Consider the following 18,986-nt stretch of genomic DNA (forward strand, 5'->3'; position numbering starts at 1 on the left):
TTCATGTACAGAAACACCTGTAATCCCTCCTTTATTTTTCCCTTCAGAAAATCTGATTGCACAAATTTCCTAAGTAGCCGCTATGATTCACGTTGACTCATTTTGCCTGGTCTTTCTCAATGAAATACCTAGGTTTTTTATTTTGTTGTTTCCTAAAATAAAAAGGTAAAGAAACCAATCTCATGCACCCATATAATAATTTCATTTTCCGATCTTTCTGTCTTCAAATTTGATACCTCCCATTAAAGTTAACATAGTTGGGGGTTTTAAATCTACTAATTCATACTTGAGGAAAACTCTGATGTTATAAAAAACCACATGCTTCTTCACTGAAAGATGACATACGAGGAAGTGATCTGCTTTGCCATGGTTGCATTTGGTATACGGTAACAATAACTGATGGTTAAGAGCATAAATGAGCTTTCTGTCTTGCTTTACCTGAATGCTTGATTTTTTACTGCAGCCAAATATTCTTTGTATCCAGGTGATTTTTTGTACAACTTAAGCTACTCTCTATTTGCAACTTATTAATTAGAATATGATATTTCTTGTCCCCATGCCTGGCACATACATGGCACCTAGTCTGCTACAAAAAAGAGTCTGAATGCACTTTTTAATACAAGAAAAATGCACAGGATACTTTAGCAGAATCAGTTCTCAGTTCTTAAAATCCCCACCATCTACAATCCCATTCCTGCCATTTATTGACCTTCAGGACAGTAATTTCCTTGCTCGATAGCTCTTACGGTCTATACAAACACCATAGACAAACAACGGCCCGCACCACAAAGAACGTCCTATACTGCAACAGTAATGGCATTTCTCATAATCTCCGCTGGACCTATTATTAATCTAGTGCTCTCAATGTGCATGGCCCCTTCCCAACTAATCAAAAGCGAAGGTCCTTCCCCAATAGTTTAACAACCCAAACGCAGCTTTTAACAGCTCAAGATTTCAGTCATGTTTCCATCCTCGTGACAACTCTTTGTATTTAATTAGAAACATCCTGACTACGTCCTTTCATAGATTCACACTCAAGGGGAGACTGAAAAATGGAAAGTAGGGAAGAAAAGGATTTTTATTCTCACAGTGACGGAAAAAGGGAATTCAGGACTGACAGGAGAGAGAGAGGAAAGACAGAGAAGTGGAAAGAAAAGCTTGGCTTTAGTGCCCTCTTTTCACCTTTAACTTCCTCACCGTTTCAAACCACCCCAACACGGAGAGCGACGGGCCTGAAGCCTTCTCAACAAACCTTTCTGAACTTGGGTATAGGTTATGTGAGCCTGGATACATTAAAAAGCTTATGCCCGGCTCTTGCCTTAGGATGCCAGCAAGTCATCCTTCCCCTCTGTGTTGGAGTCGCACCTACCTGAGATCGAGTACATCGTATCCAGATTAAAAGAACGAGGAAACATACTGTGACTGTAACCGGGACGAATCCTGGACGCGAGTCACAGCTCAGTTGTACGAAAAACAACTGCATTTTTGCTAGGTTTGGGTAGTCAGACTCGTAACAAGCTCCTTCTACCTTTCACCGGGCAAAACTGGACCCGAAAACACCGGCTGGCTCTAATAGGCAGCCAGGCAATGATGTCATCTCATGTCACACTCCTACCATCTGTGACATCATAAGGCAGGATCTGACCCCGCCCAGCTGGACTCAGGGCATGAACTACAACAGAGCGAAGAGACAGTAGCTGCAAATCACGGGGTAAGGCGGCAGAGAGTGTACAGAGCTTCGCTGCAGAGCTGGAGGACTCCCAAGCTACTATGAAAAGAGTCATTTTCCTTACATTTTCTTGCGACCTCGCAGTTGGTCTAATAAAAGGTATCATTCTGGAACTGAGTTCTAGTTTTTTTATGTCTTCTTGTCTCAAATCAACACGGCTACCACGTACACACCTAGTCTAACTCTGCACTTGCTAGAGAGCGTCTTTGCTCAGCAGCTGGATTTACCTTCTGCTTGCTTCCTGATGGTGTAGCTGTAAAATGCTCCTTTTTGATGCTCTAGCAAAGGGTGAGACTTGTTGACTTGAAGAAAGAAGGGTCTTGGGGGAAGATACTGAATTTCTAATTAAAAACCCTCTAACCACTGAATCACAGAAGATAAATAGTGAAAGACCCACTTGACACTTTTCCTGATCGTGTGGGATTGTTTGCTACTGCACATTTTCCAATGTGTTTACCTAGCCTGGATTAAGAGGCTCAAACAACGGGCGGCCACCGCTTTCTTTGGGAGATTACTCTGCCTTCCTGGATCACCTGTTTCAACCTATCAACTCCTGTGTGAAAGCCTGGCGCAGGTGTTCAAAGCCCCCCCGGGAAAGGAAGCGGACAGGGAGAACGAAGGGGACAAGGACACGACTGGCGCTGGAGACAGCGAGGAGGACAGCTACAGGATCAGCAGCAGTGGAAGGGACAGCAACAAGGACTGCGAATGCACCGAGAAGGGAAACCCCAAATCGGGGCCTGGTCTAAGGGCCTGCGTTCGGGTTAGAAATCCTGGGGAGCCAGTCTAATCCAGGTTTGTGTAGAAGAGCTGAAGGGGCTCAGAAACTCATGTCTTCTCTTGCCCTCATTTCGAAGCCTTGCTACCAGTGCTCACAAACACGACCATACCAAGATCAGGAGCAATTATTACTAGGGCTTGCACTCTCTATTGCAAGCTGGGATAGCAGTCCTGGATCACACAAGCCTGCAACTTCTGTGCTAAGCCAATCTGCAACGTGTAGAGGCATCTCAGATGGTGTCTGAGAACTCTTTTTTCTCAGGATACAACCACGTAACTTTAAGGCGAATACTTGGCCATATGGTTTTTCAGTCCAGCATGAACTACCTTTCACTGAGAACCGGGCACCTTCTCGTGAATGTTACTAATTCACTTAAAATAAATCATTAAAAATCCCCTCACCTGCTCTGCTAAGCCCTCAAATATGTTAACTGCCGTCACTCATAAACGCCTCCAGACAATCTCTGAAGGCTTCGCAGTGGTGTACTACTTAGCCAGCAGTTCATAGTCTCCGGTGGAGAACCATTTGGTGACAAAAGTACGAGTTAGATTAAATAGGGCAGGCAAACAGATATGTAAAGACAGCAGGTTATTTCAGAATAAAAAAAATGTGTGTGTTTAAAGTGTTCACAACTCTTATCACTCTACCCAGGGAAGCAACAATTACAGAAACCGAAAGACGTCCTCCGGGATGCACTGCCCTACACTTTTCCTCCGTCAGGCTTGCATCGCTGCGGGCTCTCCACAAAGAAACGTGAGGTTCACCCCTCCCAACCCGTTGCAGCCTACAAGAAAGCTCTTCACAAAGGAGGCAGCTCCAAGTTTAAGTTGGTCTGAGAAAGGATTCTGAGGATCTTCCACAGCTTTTGATTCCTGATCACCATATTCCCATTATATGGTTTCGTCCCCGATTCAATTCAGCGGAGATTCAGCCCAATTCAGTGGCCGAACGTCCGAATCCAAATCAAATCAGAGGACCTTTTAATCTCTCTGAATCAAATCGGAACCCTCCAAATTGATTCAGAAAGATTCAGAGATTCGGACATAGACACAGCTTTAAATGTTTCTTCTACGTACCTCAAGGTACCAGGCGGCTGGTGAACGCTGTGATGCTGGGGCACGTGGAGTGTCCCACATAAGGGCGAGGGGGTCCCCAGCACGCTCGGCAGCAGACCCGGGGGTGGAGCAGAAGCACTTCCGGTCCACTTCTGGGTCCGCAGGGGAGCACGTGGGGGGCCCCCTGCACCCCCTCCCGGCTCGGTGACTGGTGCCTCTTGGGTCTGGGGGGGCACCTGGGGTCCCCCATGGCCGATCGCCGAGCTGGGGGGGTATGGGGGGGCCCTGGCGCATTCCCCAGCAAATCGGAAGTATTTCCGGTCTACTTCTGGGTTCACTGTTGAGCACATGGATGGCTCTCCCGCACTCCTGTGGGACGCTCCATGCGCCCCAGCGCTGCAGCAATCACGAGCCATGCCTGGGACCTTGAGGCATGTAGAAAAACCATTTAAAGCTATGTCTGGGTCTGAATCGCCGACTCTCCGAATCAGCATCGAACCTTCAGATTCGGATTCAGCCAAGTCGAATCAGGGACAGTGACCCAAATCAACTAATTGAATCGCTGTCCCCGATTCGGGACAAATCTGAATTGAATACGGCCCACTTCACACACCCCTAATGGTAACCATTAGCTGGGAAGTGCAGCCCAGGTGTACTAATTGCCAAAATTAACATACCACGAGGGTCTGCAAGCTGCTTGGTGAAGTATACATACAGCTAAACAGAAGCAAAGTCATCGTGAAGAACTACTTTAGTTGATCTACTTGTTTTTTTAGTACTTGTGACCTTTCAAGACAGCTAAAGACATCATAACTCCTACAATTCTCCCACCTACACTTAACTGCTTCCCCAAACCAAGAGTCCAGAAGCTGTTTCTGAACAATGCACAGGTCAACACGACAAGCAAGCACCTGCCACTAAGTTATCATCACTGTTGTGACACGTCCTCATGAATCTCTCTCACACTTCCGGTTACTTTGTTTCCACCACCAAACTTCAGCAGCAGAGTTTCAGCGACTCTTACACAGAAGTAAGAGAGGCTTTTGCACAGAAATACAACTACTGATTTCTAAGAATATTTTATCTTAAATGCTGCTTTTATTTTAAGAGCAAAGAGTGAATTTTTATGAGATGATGAAGTGCAATAAACATGCATTAAAGTTTTTTGTCCCCCTGTGGATTTTCTCATGTTCTGAACAACACAAAACACATCAAAGTAATAAAAAAGCAACAAATGAATATAGTTCAACTTTAGAAAATCTTTTATCAAAATCTTTTATCTTTTATGAAAAATTTATACCAGTGCTACCAACTATGATGGATTCATTCCTTGAAGGCACGTCCTCATTAATAAGTCATCCAGATAGTTAAAGTACAAGGAAGAAAGTTCAGCAATTTTGCTTTTATCTGGCTGAACCCAATCTTTAAAAATGGCAGAGACTGCCCTCAACTCATTCATATGCATTTCTCAGTTTTTGTATAACCAAAGAACATACATGAAGTGATTTGCTCAGAATCCCACGTGGCAGATCAGTGAGAGAGAGGGATAACATCTCAGGTCTCCTGACACCACGCCGGGGGAGCCCACCACACTGAACTGTACCACCTCTCCCAAAAACAAAGGTTTTATTTATGGTTAAAACTTAGCTCAAAGTAATATGCTCTTTTTTTCTGAGGGCACTTACATCCTGTAGGAGTTTCTCTAAGTTTTCCTGAAGTTCATAAAAGTACCGGGAAGTAATAAGTCCGTCACGTGATTTATCCAGGCAGTCTCTGGCTAGCTCAATGACTTGATGATGAATGAAGCTTAAGACCCCATCTGCTAATTGCAGCACATTCTCAGGAGCATTAGAAGCAATAAACTCAGCCAGCCGTTCCTCCATCTGTGCCGTGGCCTAAAAGCAACAAAGAATAAGTATAGCATATAAACGTTTTCTTTTTTCTCTCCTGAAATGTAAATATGAAAACAAGGTGTTCAGCTGAGGTACCATTTTCAGTGCTAAAACATATTAACATCAAAGAACTATAATAAAAGTTCAGTGATATTACAATTCTACAGGAAAAAGGCTATGAACCAAATGTAATGGCCACAAGAACATTTTAATGAACTTTTAACTACTAAAATGTCATAGTTGTCATCAAAAGTCAAAGTGTCGGCATTTGGGTTCCACGTACAACCTCAACTTCAATTCTGTAACACCACCACGGGCGCACAGAATTGGGACGTCGGTTTATTACGCAATTTTACAAACTTTTCACACCCTTGCCTAAATCTGAAAAAAATCACAAGTGAGAGATGCATGCACACAGTATAACTGAGCTCATGGGAGTAAATTTAAGACCCATATCTCATCACCAGTGATAACCGCAAGATGAGAAGGATACAGGATTTTACCACTTCATGAAACAAAGTTCTCCCTGCACTAAAACTTCTATTATTGGTGCAGCAGCAACTGTAGAAAATCACAGGTCCAGAATTTCAAGGTTTCTGAGGAATCCGTAATAAATGCCTGGGTAGACGCAATGTGCTCTATTCACCTCAACAGAGATGCTAGATTTGTAGTCTGATTCTTCAAATTTCAGTTTAATCATTTTTACCTCTTTTTACTGCTGATCATCTTAATGTTCCAGTAATGTGCTATTTAAAATCCAAGCCACTTTCCTAACGCTTCCAGGTGCCAAAAGGCCCAAACTCTTCTCCTATACCTCCAAAGCATCCTGGAAAGTTTCTCAAATAAAATTTTGCATTTTTTCAATATGAAGTTATATAGCACACTAAAAATGGAAGTGTTTGGATCAACATAAAATAAAGAGGGGATTAGGGTAAGGATTATACGATTCAATTTCACATTTTATTGATTCTTAAAGTGTAGTAAACAGTTGCCGAACCTCCGGGGACCCAGCAGTTGAGTGCCAGAACACAGGTGTCATGAAGCAGCGTTTAAGTCAGTCTTGCTGCAGAGAGCACGGGGTCCTCGGCCTTAATAAACAGCAATGTAAGGAAGAACAGGAGATAATTTTATGTCAGGAATGTGTGACAAGAGCTGGGGCCCTGAACAAAAAAGTTCCTCTCTTCACACACATTCACTGTACCAATAAAACAGGGGAAGGGAAGAGAAAGTTAGAAAGTAGGAAACACTAACATCTCTTGCCAGAATGCGTTTCAAAGCTTTCCATCAGCAGGATGGAAATATCCATTCTGCTGTCTCCACTGTAAGAATAATGTGGGAAATAGAGAGGATGATCATGTTCACAAATCCTCAAACTACTCGGCTTAAAAACTGTATGCAAAAGACTATCGAATAGATGCTTGTGAATTAATTCCACAAGATGCCACTCAAGGTGGTCATTGAATAAAACGCTCAATAAGACAAACTTGTTCTTACCTTTGGAAACCTTTCTTTGTACACATGATTCATCATTATTATTTCACTGTCAAAGGAAATTGGAGAGCGACCAGGGCTGCAGGGAAAAAAAAAAGTCATCATCTATTACCTTTATATAAATAGCTGAAGAAAAAGAAGATCAGCTACTGCCAACAAGTTGCCCATATCAACCAGGGGCATCACAAAGCCATGGCCTTGAATTCACTATAAAAAGGTGTGCTCTTGCACAGAAATCAAGTGAAGAAACGCAAGTTGAAAGTTTTCACATGAACTGCCCTGCCAAATCGTACTGAAGCTACAAACGACCCTGTCTTCATTACAACTGCAATGCATGTGATGAAGACAAGGCCCAACAGAGAGAAATCCAAAACCTGACGGCACAGGTTTGTAAATTTACTTTTAATGATTTGATTTTCCCTACAGGAACGATTCTCAATATTCCCTGCATTATCACAAATTTTCATTTTGCTCTCCATGGCAACATTCAAAGACCTTGCATGAGAAGAGCTCAATATGCTTCTCTCAAACCTGTATTGTAAAAAAGGGAGCATGGGAAAATGAAACAAAGCGGTTCGTGCAACTACTTCCTGTTATCAGAAGACTATATGATGTACTAGCATGTATGCAGATGCAGTGTTATTCATCCAATATTATATGCATGTACACACGCATGTCAAGTAATACACATTTTCATGAAAATTCACCTCCCACATTATATCTTGCACAATGTCGCAAGCACACAGAAAAATGGGACACTAAATCTTGACAGACAGAAAGTTGCACATTACAGCGCGGGTATTTTCAAAAGAACGGTTGCCTCTTATTTCATCATGCTTGGTGGTATGTAATGCTCTGACTCATTCCACCATTAGAAAAAGCCAAAGGCTGAATGAGGTAATGCAGATACAAATTCACTGCACACTGAGTTACCTGATTGCCTGCAGCAGGCGATGACTTCATTTTTTTCTGGTTTTATTGTTTTTTATTTTCAAAATAAATTGTGGCTTCTGTTATAACACATTCTGCAATATTTGCTTTTGTCATTTTGAAGAGTACCCCGTGTTGCTAAATATTTTCTCTACGTTAACAGATTAAGACAATTATTTCTGTCTTGAATGAAACATATTGAAATGTTTCTTTTGAAGGGTGAAAGATAGCTCTCTGAAAGGAATAAATGCATCCTAAGCTCTGCATGCATTACAGATATCAAGCAATAAATCTATTTGGAGGCAATAACATTCTCTTGGGAATTACATGTTTACAACTGAAAGAAAAATTTAACTCACTAATTTTGGGAAAGCAACAATAACAAATCTCTTACCTACGAGATCCCCCCCTTCCACAAATTCCTTTGTGTCCTGCCTTTATTAATGTATATCCTTTGTTATAAGTAAACACACTTCAAATTAAATCCTTCAAAGAAGACCAGTTATGTTAAAGAAAAAAAAAAAAAATAGACGTGGCTATTTTTGTAATTAGCCAGATTGAGTTAAAACGTTGTGTTTTTTTTTAATTCTTCCTCAAGACAATGGCTGTGTACACACGTTCAAATGACCTCGGCGAATTCTGCCAGGTTTGCTCTCCCAGTAGAAAAACTTAGCTGGAGAAGCCTGAACAGGCGTTGAATGCTAAGTCCCTGAAGAGCAGAGAGCTTGTAGCGCTGACACTGAACAGCTGGGGGCCCCTGTGTGCACACCTCAGCATGGTCTGCAGGCTCCCTCAGTCTGCCTGGCAACAGATGGCAGCAGTGTGCAGGGCAGACCTGACTGGGTGTGTCTTCTTGCAGCACAATGTGGGATTGTGAAGGGTGCATGCTCTGCTCCCTGCTCAGCTAGACTGTAGGCTAGAAATAGATGTCACCAACTGATGCGGATCAGCTGTGCCAGACTGTCATGGCAGAGCTGATCTACCTCATTGGGTGAAATACACATTGCCCCTTGTCCCACCATTGGTGGTGTGGGACAAGGGATGATGTCATCTCCCCACTCAGCCAGACCCATCCCCCAAATGTGGCGGGGGAGGCTGTAGGGAGCTGGTGGGGGGCAGTGGTGGTGGGAAACAGGTGGCAGGGGGTGCAGGCACCACAGAGGAGCAGGCAGGAGGGAGAACAAGTTGAAGGGGGCAAGGGGTGAGGGTCAGGCTGCTCATCTCCTCTCCTGCCCCCCACACTGCTGCTTTCCCCACTGTAGCAGTGGAGGGCGGGGAAAGGAAGTTACAACAACTCTCCAATAATTAAGGTCTAAACATGGAAAATTACAACAAATTTATAACTTTTCCACTTATAGAATCTAATTATTGGGGGGGTCTAGTAAATTCACAGTCATTTTGAATTCAGGTAAATTTGGTACTTCAATCCTTTTTCCTACAAAGTGTTATGGTCTATCGGGAAAGCCATGTCTCTTCCCCTCTATTCTTTTGCAGCTGTGATTTTCCTTCCTTTACTTTGGATCCTAATAGCCTTTTCCACTATTCAGAATGTCAGAGCACACAAATGGCAAGGGAAAAAGTCTGGAATCAACTTCCAAATTACCATTCAAAATAAAATCTTCCCAATATAACATGTCAAATTAAATGTCTAATTGACTATGGCAAGATTGTGATGCAATATACTGCGCCATCATTTATGTTCAGCTTTAGTCTGGGAAAGTGCAGAAGTAATTATATGGATAATTGACTAACCAACCAAAGGCTAGCTGCCAGATATAACTGGTTATTTTACAACACCTATGAGACAGATTACCAGATCTCCCCTCTTCCCCCTGCAAAAAAAAAAATCAGTTTTATGCAGATAACTGATACTGAATTTAGCCTAGGGAAAACATGAATTTTAACACAGTAAAATTAGTGAATTCCAATATTTTTATTAATGTGGCAACTTTCCAAGATGTGGAAACCTTGTAAACATATTAAGTACAATAATTTCACATTAAATATTGGAACAGTCTAAAAATGCCAACTTTTACAAACAAAGATCAAGGAGGTACTTTGCGTGCATGCATTACATTTTAATGTAAAAGGGCAGGGGGTTACCTTCTTTTTCCCAGGAGGGAGGGGGAGAAATATAAGAGATGGTTATTTCTGCAAGGTTTTCATGCCACTACAGCAGACACGAGAAGAATATCTGTCCCCTCAAGCTCACTGGTGAAATGAAAAACTACCTCTGTTTTACCCTTCTCCCTTTGTGAAATCATGTTTAATAGACCTAAATGGCACATCTCTCCAATAAAGATATCTGGATTTCTGCCTGTCAAAATAGAGATGTGTGTATCTAAAACTGATGCTATAAAGTTAAAAAACAGTAAACAGGCAGCTACCCCGTGGAGTGGCACACACATTAATAAACAAAGCCTTTGAAAACTGGAGTGCAGAAGTGACTAAATGGAAGTGAAATGCGTCTCTATATGTAATTTTTCCCTCAGTTTGACAGCTGCATTTATTAGAAAAATGCAGAGGGGCTCAAAACCTATGATCTTCTCTGTTTTGCCCCTCTCAGAAAGAAGGTCTAATGAGGATGTACGCATAACACATTTCTAAAGCTCAGCTTGCTCGGGAAACAATTAAAAGCATATGCCTTCATCTTTTGTCACTGACACTAAAGGGATGCAGTTTTAAAGCCGTAGAGATGTAAGTGCATAAAATAAAAACTCAGAGTCGTATCCTCTGGTGATGCAAGTGAGCGGAGGATCAGGAAATAAGGACAGAAGGAGCTGACTTCACAAAACTTGTTTCTGATTTAATGGAAACTAATGTGGACAAGCTATCAGTCAGCTGCTGGTACAGACCTGCTCCAGCACTGCTTGATGCACCGCGTAGATCAGGCCTCAGGGCCCACTCCCGTTTCCAGTGAAGACCACAACTAATTGACTACTCATTTCAATAGGAGCAGGCTTGGTCCCTTAGACTGAACTTTAGCCACAGACAAGGTTCTTTGCAATAACTCCGCCTGGGGAATTTGTACACCCCTTCAAACCTGCATTATTGAAGAGACGTGACAGAACAGAGTGCTTAGAACATGCACTGGAGTTCAACAGACCCTCTGGCATGTAGCTTTCGGAAGTTGTGCTGTATTTAACGCTTACCGACCGGTGCACTTCTCTGGTTTTGTGCCTCTGATGGATGACTGAATACAGAGGCTGCAAAAATATGCAAGCCAAGAAAAGAGTTTTCGACTGAAACTGGCTAGTGTAAAGTTTACAGGTATGGCAGAAGAAAGAATTACAGAAAAATAATGTTTATTCAATTTATGCCTGCATAATCAAAAGCATACCAAAAGGCAACTACTGTGGCCCTACTGAATTAGGAAACTGGGAGGCCAAATGGGGTATTCCATGAATGCCATAACACAACCCCCCACAAGCAAACAAATAACCCAACAAAACCCCAATTCTTCCTGATTGTGACTATGTGGTGGCATTGTTCCTGCTGCCAATCTCCTGGAATGCTGGTCCATACCTCTACATACAAATGAATTTTATATACATATGTCTTCATTTGTATGTCTCCATGTCTTCTTATGTAGGGCTTGTAATCCCATTTATACGTTTGTCACAATCATAACATCATTCGGCCATTTACGCAAGATCTAGCAGGTCACTCGTCTGCTTAATGTATTTCCTTTACAGACACCACGGATTATTTTTAGCATACGGGAGAACATTATTTATAGCTTTTTTAAAATAATAACCTCTTTCCCACAAACATTTAGTTCTACCAATAGGGTTGTTTTTCTCGTGATCTTGTATCTTATTTAATGTGTCTAAAAATAAGCAGATAAAAACCTGATCCTAACAAAAAAATTGTTAGAAGCTTTAAGAATTGAATGGGAAAAAGACTGTACGTTACATAAGTCAGCAGTACACTCTCCTCTGGAGAACAATCTTCAGTTTTGGTCAAGTTATCTCTAAACAAACTCTATTTCTGCTATATACTTTTTGAGAGGCAACATACATTATTATGACCACTAGTAGGCCTACATAATAAAAAAGGTTTAGACTCTGTAGTTTCCTGAAAAAAATATAATAAAATTAAAACAAGACTGGGATGCAAGGCAGATAGGAACACCCATTTTTACCTTTTCTCACAAGAGATGATGATCAAGGGGAGAAAATAAAAGGCAGCAAATTTACAACTTTTTTTTAAAGGGATTCCCCTTCATAAAACAAAATATAGGATTAACCTATAGAATTGGCTGCCTTGAGGCAAACAGCTTAGTATGGTTAAAAAGAATTAGACATATAAATAGGGATAACGAAAACTTCCAAAGTTACTTTCAATATACTAAAAGCATGAATGGGATATATAAGCCTTCATGCTTCAGAGCACAAACTGAGTGGGAGATGGGAAAAATTTCCCTGGTGGGCTGGTTATACAGCAATCGTCTGCTCTAGGGTTCAGAAGCTTGTAGTGCTGATCACTGTCCGGTGGCAAGGTGACAAAGTCAATGAGACTATTCACGGGCTAAAAATTAAGCATGTGCATAAGTGCTTTGCTGCATCAGGTATGATATCAGCACTTGGTAGGTATGAATCCTGAGGCATGGAGATGCATCACTCGGGGTGTTACGATTTGGTATGGCAGTGTGTTTATTCTCGCTTGACAAATCACAATGCATGAATAGGAAAAAAAAAAGGTTACTTATTGGTAAATATGGCTCCTGGAGAGTTTCCTCTGCACACTTCCCCTTAAGGCTAGGGACAGACATTACACATAAACCAGTTAAAGTGATCAGAAACTGGTTTAAATCTGTAACAGAACAGATGTTCAGTACACATAAACCAGTTCAAAAATGGCTGAAACTGGTTTGAGATAAACCTGGTTGAATGTAGTATCAGACTTAACTGACTTGGGTGAAACCTGTTTATACAGTGCCTGTCCCAGACTCCTTCCCGGTTTAAGTTAGATCAGAGTCCCCCAGAATCCCAGATACTTTGCTGAGCGGGGCTCTGCTCTCTGCTCCAGCCCAGCAGGGCTGGCCCCTCCCCTCCACTCCCTGGCTGCAGCTCCAGCAGAGACCGCAGGTACATTAGGATCTGCCTGGCTTCCTCCAGTACTCCCCACTCCCTGCTCAAGCAGGGATCCCTCCCCTCCCCTCTGCCTTACACAGACACCTCTCCACATTAACTAGCATATCACACACTGGCTATGGTCCATGCTGTGGGAGATGGGACAAAGGCAGACAAGACAGTGCCATCTTGGGGCTTTTTGGAGCTAATCAACAGGTAGCTGGTAATGTCCCTCCATTCCTTCCTTGGAAAAGCTGTTTAAGAAGAGCTTGAACTAATGAGAGAGGTTATTGTTTTCTTAATGGGCTGACAAACACTGAATTAGGGGTGATAAACACTGTGTTATCATCTCCCTGCTGGGCTGCTGGGGGGGGACAACAACCTCAGAGCGTCCTGCCTGGCCATGCCCACTACTGTAGAAGGGAAGGGAGGTCTGCTCTAGCGCTCCCCCCGGCTTCTAGCCTAAGCCACTGCAGGCATGTGCCAGCATTTCTTCAGTCCACAGGGGATGTCTTACAAACCAGTTTAGCCTGGCCAGGTTAAACTAACCTGCAAAGACTGAACCAATTCAGGCTCAGACTTTTTGAATGTCTGTCCCTTGCCTATAGGTTCAGCTCCTCTAGCATCAGGCTGGAGCACTGTATACAAAGAGCCGTGTCCATTGGGTAGGTACTGGAGAGGTCACTTGTAAGCACAGCCCACTAGCTCCCTCAGCCCTTTCTCCCTGGCCTGCAGAATCTCAAGATGAAGGAGGAGGCTGACAAACGTGAAGGCACAAACGCAATTCTTGAAGAACAGTTGTTAGCAGGTTACCCTTACTTCTTTCTCTGAAGGCTTTTGTGAACTCCCGCTTAGGGGAGATTACCAGGCAATGCCCCTAATCGGGGCTGATGGGTGAGGAATTCCAGGCCAAAACGGACATAGCAGCATTCCAAACTGTGTGCTGAAACACGATGCCGAGCCAAATGGGTCAGGCTTACTTAAGAGCAGAACAATTCCAGGTTGTTGCTGTGTGTATCTCTGTAAGAGGAACCTGTCTTAGATGTGCTACAAAGGCAGCCATGACCCTATCAGTGTGCGTCTTCAAGCTGTAGCATACTGATTTTCTGATTATGGGGCAGCAATGATCAATACATCTCAAGTCAGTGGAAAAATTTGTTAATAGGGTCCTCCCTGTGTATAGGCAACAAGTAATCTGTTTGAATTTCTGCACGACTTAGTCCTCTCTTGGTAGCAATATAGGGATTCTCTGTTCTTTTCTTCTTATTTTTATGTCCAAGGATGGCAAGAATGACTCCCAGAGGGAACAGGATATCTGGGTCAGAGAACAGGGAGTTATATTAACACATATGAAAACATGAGATTGACTTAAGCATAAAGCCTGTTATGACCTTGTCTCAGAACAACTTGATGTACTCCTGTCAAGGGTGAAAAGCAAGACACCAAGTTTGCTCGCTGCTGTAGGGTGTCTTTCTATTAGCCTGACCCAAGAACCAACCTCCTCATAAAGGCTAGGCAGCACTCAGGTCCTGTTTCCACTCTGGTTATTTTTACATGTGAAAAGCTAGTTCCCATGGCAAACAACGCAAGGGATAACATGAACAAATGTCATCACAAATGAAAGTAAAGCCTCTGGTCTTTCCTCCAACCTAGAGAGAGCGACCACTCAAGCTCGGTGCTTTTCCCTCAGCATACCAGCCTCCTCTCTCTCTCTTCCTCTCCCCCAGCTGTCTCCCTGGCAGCTTTTATTTTCCCCTAAGGCCAGCCAGTCATCTCTGTCAGCTGACCCAGAGCTCCTAGGCAGACTAGCACCTCCTAACCCCCTGCAGCCCAGCCCCTGAGCCATGTACCCTGTTACACTCACCTCTCTAGCAGAAGCAATAGCTGCTGAAAATGCTTTTTCAACAGAGAGGAGTTCTAGGGATGCTTGAGACATGGGCTCAAATGCAGAGCCACCAACGTCACTAAGACCATGTTGAACTCCTGAGCTGAGGGCCATTCTTGGACAAGATGAAAGGCATTTGACATTACTTAAGAAACCTGAAGGCTATTGAACAAGAAACACAGACTTGTCCCTAACAAAAAAACTGATAGGCAGTAGCATGGATGGTAAACTATTTAATCTCAGCCAACTCCAAGCCAAAACCAAGATTACTCTGACCTCAATCATTGAACTCCAGTACACTGATGATGCTGTACTGTTTGCTCACTTGGAGGTACATCTTCAGGCAATTGTTGATCTCTTTACCGGGACTGACGCTTAACATTCAGAAGACTAAAATCCTCCATCAACAAGCTCTTAATGCAGTCCCCAGCTCTGATGATTCAGATTTATGGTGAGACTCTGAAGAACATTTAGTACTTCCCGTACTTTGGAAGCCATCTCTCACAGAAGGCTGATGTTGACAAAGAAATCCAGCATCACCTCAAATGCGCAAGTGCAGCCTTCAGACGCCTGACAAAATGGGTGTTCGAAGATTGTGACATCAGATTTAAAACTAAGTCCACGGTTTATCAAGCAGCTGTGATCCTTACCTTACTGCTGTGTAGCTGAGATATGGACAATGTACAGAAGACATCTTAAGTCACTGGAGAAGTACCATCAATGCTGCCTGCAGAAGATCCTTTGAATCAAGTGGGAATACATATGCACCAATGTTAATGTCCTCTCACAAGCAAACACCATGTGCATCAAGGTGACAATCATCCAACATCTTCGCTGGGCCAGCCATGTCATGCACGTGTCCAACTCCAGCCCCCCCGATGCAAGTTTTATTCTCCCAGCTCGGTACACTCAAGAGGAAGGCAGAGAAAGCACTTCAGAGATGTCCTCAAGGCCAACTTGAAAAAATGCAACATCAATATCAACTGATGGGAGACTATTGCCCAGGCCTGCCCCAAATGGAGGAAGAGTCTGTTCCAAGGATCTCAGGACTCTGACACCTCATGACAACACAAGATAGAAAAGCATGAGCAGCAAAATCAGCGTGTCATGGACCAAACCACGAATCCAGAGCCACCTGTCTGCACGGAAACACATACCCAAGTTGCAACAGTACTTACTGATCTCGAACCAACCTCATCGGCCATTTTCAGACCCACAGATAAGGCAATCATGAAAGACAATCGTCCTCGACTGCATGGGATTGTCAGTCATGATTACCTGCACAACATGAAGAGCATCAATTTTGGTCTACAACATTTCAGAGTTAAGGGTCCCCCCATCTCGCTTCAAATAGTTCTTGCTTGACCCTCTGCAAGCAGAAACAGTCAGCAGGTTTTACACTGTTGTCTAGGCACTTAGTCGAAGCAATTCTGGATTTAGATGAAGAATTCTCCCTTGTCATTAGGAAAGATGACAACTGCTCTTTCTTCTCGGCTCTTTCCAATGACCTGAGGATCAAGGAAGGCACAGAGATGGCAACTGCTCCAATTCAACAACAGTACACTGATTGTACACTTGACAAGATGTCTGGTCTCTGTGAATGCTGGTGCAATAAGGATGACCCTTATATGTGAGCCACATTCTTGTCCCATAGCCTCCAAGTTGCACATCATTCTGATTAGATTAGATGCCAACATGGCCATGTGTGGTTTACCCAACTTTGAGACTGAGGACATTCCTGTCTGGTTTCTGGGGACAATTCATTCACGCTTAGGATATTTCCTCCCTTGCAAAGGTCACCGCTACGGAGTAAATACACCATAACCACAGTTTCCCCACTTCCACAGCCAGGGCTTGGGAATGAGTTTCTCACAGCTGTTGATGCAGCATATGACTGTGGCACGGTTTACCTGTGCTGTGTGATGTTGTATGAACAGAAAGCCTTTAGGGCTATCTTATAGTCCTCCGTTCTAGAACACGGATATGGAGTTTGGTGGTGTTCCAGCAATCGTGTATCTAGAGACTGATCACACCAACCCAGGCTGAAGTCACTGGAAGTTTATGAAGACTGTAAAGGGGATGAAAGAGTAAATGATACCCCCTGGCGTATATGGTATCTCATTTCCGATCAGTAATGCTGTTGCAACACCTAGGGGTCCACAGGCATCTTTCCTTTTCAGATTGCATATTTTGGGTGTGTAATGAGATGCTATACAATGCTGAAGAGTTCATTCGCAGATGAGCAAAAGGGTGATGCAGACTGAAGACGTCAAGAGACCCAGACGCCTTATGAAGAATCACACTGTCCACAGAGGTGAAGCCCCAAGCATTGATGAGGAGTCTCTTATCTTTACGAATCTCCCCTCTGGAAACAAGTCTTGGCTTTTGTGAAGTCTAAGATGGCCCATAAAAGTGACCTTTGTAGAGAGGTCTTCTTCCAGTTGTTCAACAACTTGAGGGGTTGTAGGAAGTCACACGTGTAATGAACTGAAGAAAAGACATCCAGCTACGAGATGACTCTTAGTAGCTAATTATCTAATCCAGGCTAAACAAAATATGCCCTTGCAGCTGGAGATATGCTGCAACTATGCAGATACATTGCTGAAGATCCCTGGTGCAAAGGACAGTCAAAGGGAGAACATAAAACTGGAAGCAACTGATCTCCCCAGAGACCCAGAGCTGCTTGGCAAGAGCAGAAATGCCTATTAAGATAAGATGCTTGAGGTGAGTTTCTGGGCAAGTTTTATCCTACAACTCAGGCTTGGGGGTTTTTTAAAATCGAGAGGTGAGCCGTGGATGTTATATCATCTCATCAGGCAAGCTGGCTTTGAGGATCAGCTGTGTGGGCACTGGCAGAAGCAAACAAGTATTTACTAGCAAACAATGCAAGTTGGAAATACGATCACCCTACATGTGTCCACCTTCCTTTTCCTTTTGGGCAGCACGTTGTCCTCTCCCAGAGTTCTCATCTTGCCTCCACGTTTGTTGCTATGTCAGGTGCCCATTTGAAGTGACCTTTCTTTCAGATGACATGACCTAACATGAATGCCCCTTGGCTCTTAAATAGACCAGGAAGAGGCTGCTGTAAATCAGCACCACTCTATTCCTACCCATGGTGACCCAAGAATATGAAATTAAGCCCAGAAACTGGTTTTATATTTGTATTTTACAGTAAATACAGGTACCGTAGCAGGGCAGACTGCTCTAATGCAAGAGTTGGAAGCTGTTCTGGAGCGAACGAAGGCATGACATACCAGTGTCTCAGAGCTCATATAGCACAACCAAATTTGCATAATCTTTCCACTGTTTACACCTTATAATTCATAAATGTGGTAAAGCCCAGTTTCCTGTCACTCTGGGTCACAGAATTAAAGTGTGTTGATAGCTCATATTTACAAGAGGGCACAAATGTAAGCTCTTCACTTCAATTTCCAGATCAATCTTATATAAGCAACGTTTTATGCTTCATTATCCCAGCAGTAATATGTCTATGTTAGAAAGGATCATTAACTACTTTAGTGAATGTATTTTTTCTACCTACAGTAGCTTTCTTATCTATAGTGAATTAGAGTCACTACAAGGACTTTAATTAGCAACAGCCAGTGTTAAGGGAGGCAGCAATAGGAATGAATTGAGACATTGTTCAAAAAGATTTGAACAATGGAGTACGAGTCACTTAACTAGTTTCTTAATATGCGGTGATTTATAGAGGTCACCAACTACACATGTAGCTACTGCCACTACTTACCTGCTCCTGTAGATTACTGTGTAACTACACTTGGTAGATCCAAACGTAATTACCATGTAACCTGCACTGTGGTTCAGAACATACAAATAATCATGAATTTAACCCTGCAATGAGACACCACTTACCAGGTATTTAAATGCTCAGCAGTCATTGGGCCAGAGTCACCATGGATCAGACTTCAGTTTCTGCAACAAGTCCCCATGCCCACGGTCCCTGGATGAATGCACTAAGTGGTGCTCAATCTTTTCTCCCCAACAGGCTGGACTGGCAGCACCTGGTCCGTCCTCAGGCTGGATCCAGCCAGGATGGGCATGGCAGGCACCATCTGGCTATGCAGAGCGGGTGAGGGGGCAGGCCAGACCCAACACAGCCCCAAAGGGGAAACGAGCTTGATCCAGCC

At 43.2% G+C, this 18,986-nt stretch overlaps 1 protein-coding gene across 3 annotated transcripts in view; it reads right to left on the reverse strand.

The window, feature by feature from the left end:
• Positions 1–18,986, reverse strand: part of MAST2 (microtubule associated serine/threonine kinase 2) — a 139,325-nt gene that overhangs the window by 36,691 nt on the left and 83,648 nt on the right. For all 3 annotated transcript variants that reach the window (XM_025206554.1, XM_025206547.1, XM_025206565.1), the window contains 2 exons: positions 6,952–7,027; positions 5,251–5,460 (listed from right to left, as the gene is read on the reverse strand). In XM_025206554.1, coding sequence (XP_025062339.1) covers positions 5,251–5,460; positions 6,952–7,027 — 286 coding nt within the window. The remainder of the gene's footprint in view (positions 1–5,250; positions 5,461–6,951; positions 7,028–18,986) is intronic.

Source organism: Alligator sinensis, unplaced genomic scaffold, assembly GCF_000455745.1.
Source record: "Alligator sinensis unplaced genomic scaffold, ASM45574v1 scaffold781_1, whole genome shotgun sequence".
Classification (NCBI taxonomy): Eukaryota; Metazoa; Chordata; order Crocodylia; family Alligatoridae; genus Alligator; species Alligator sinensis.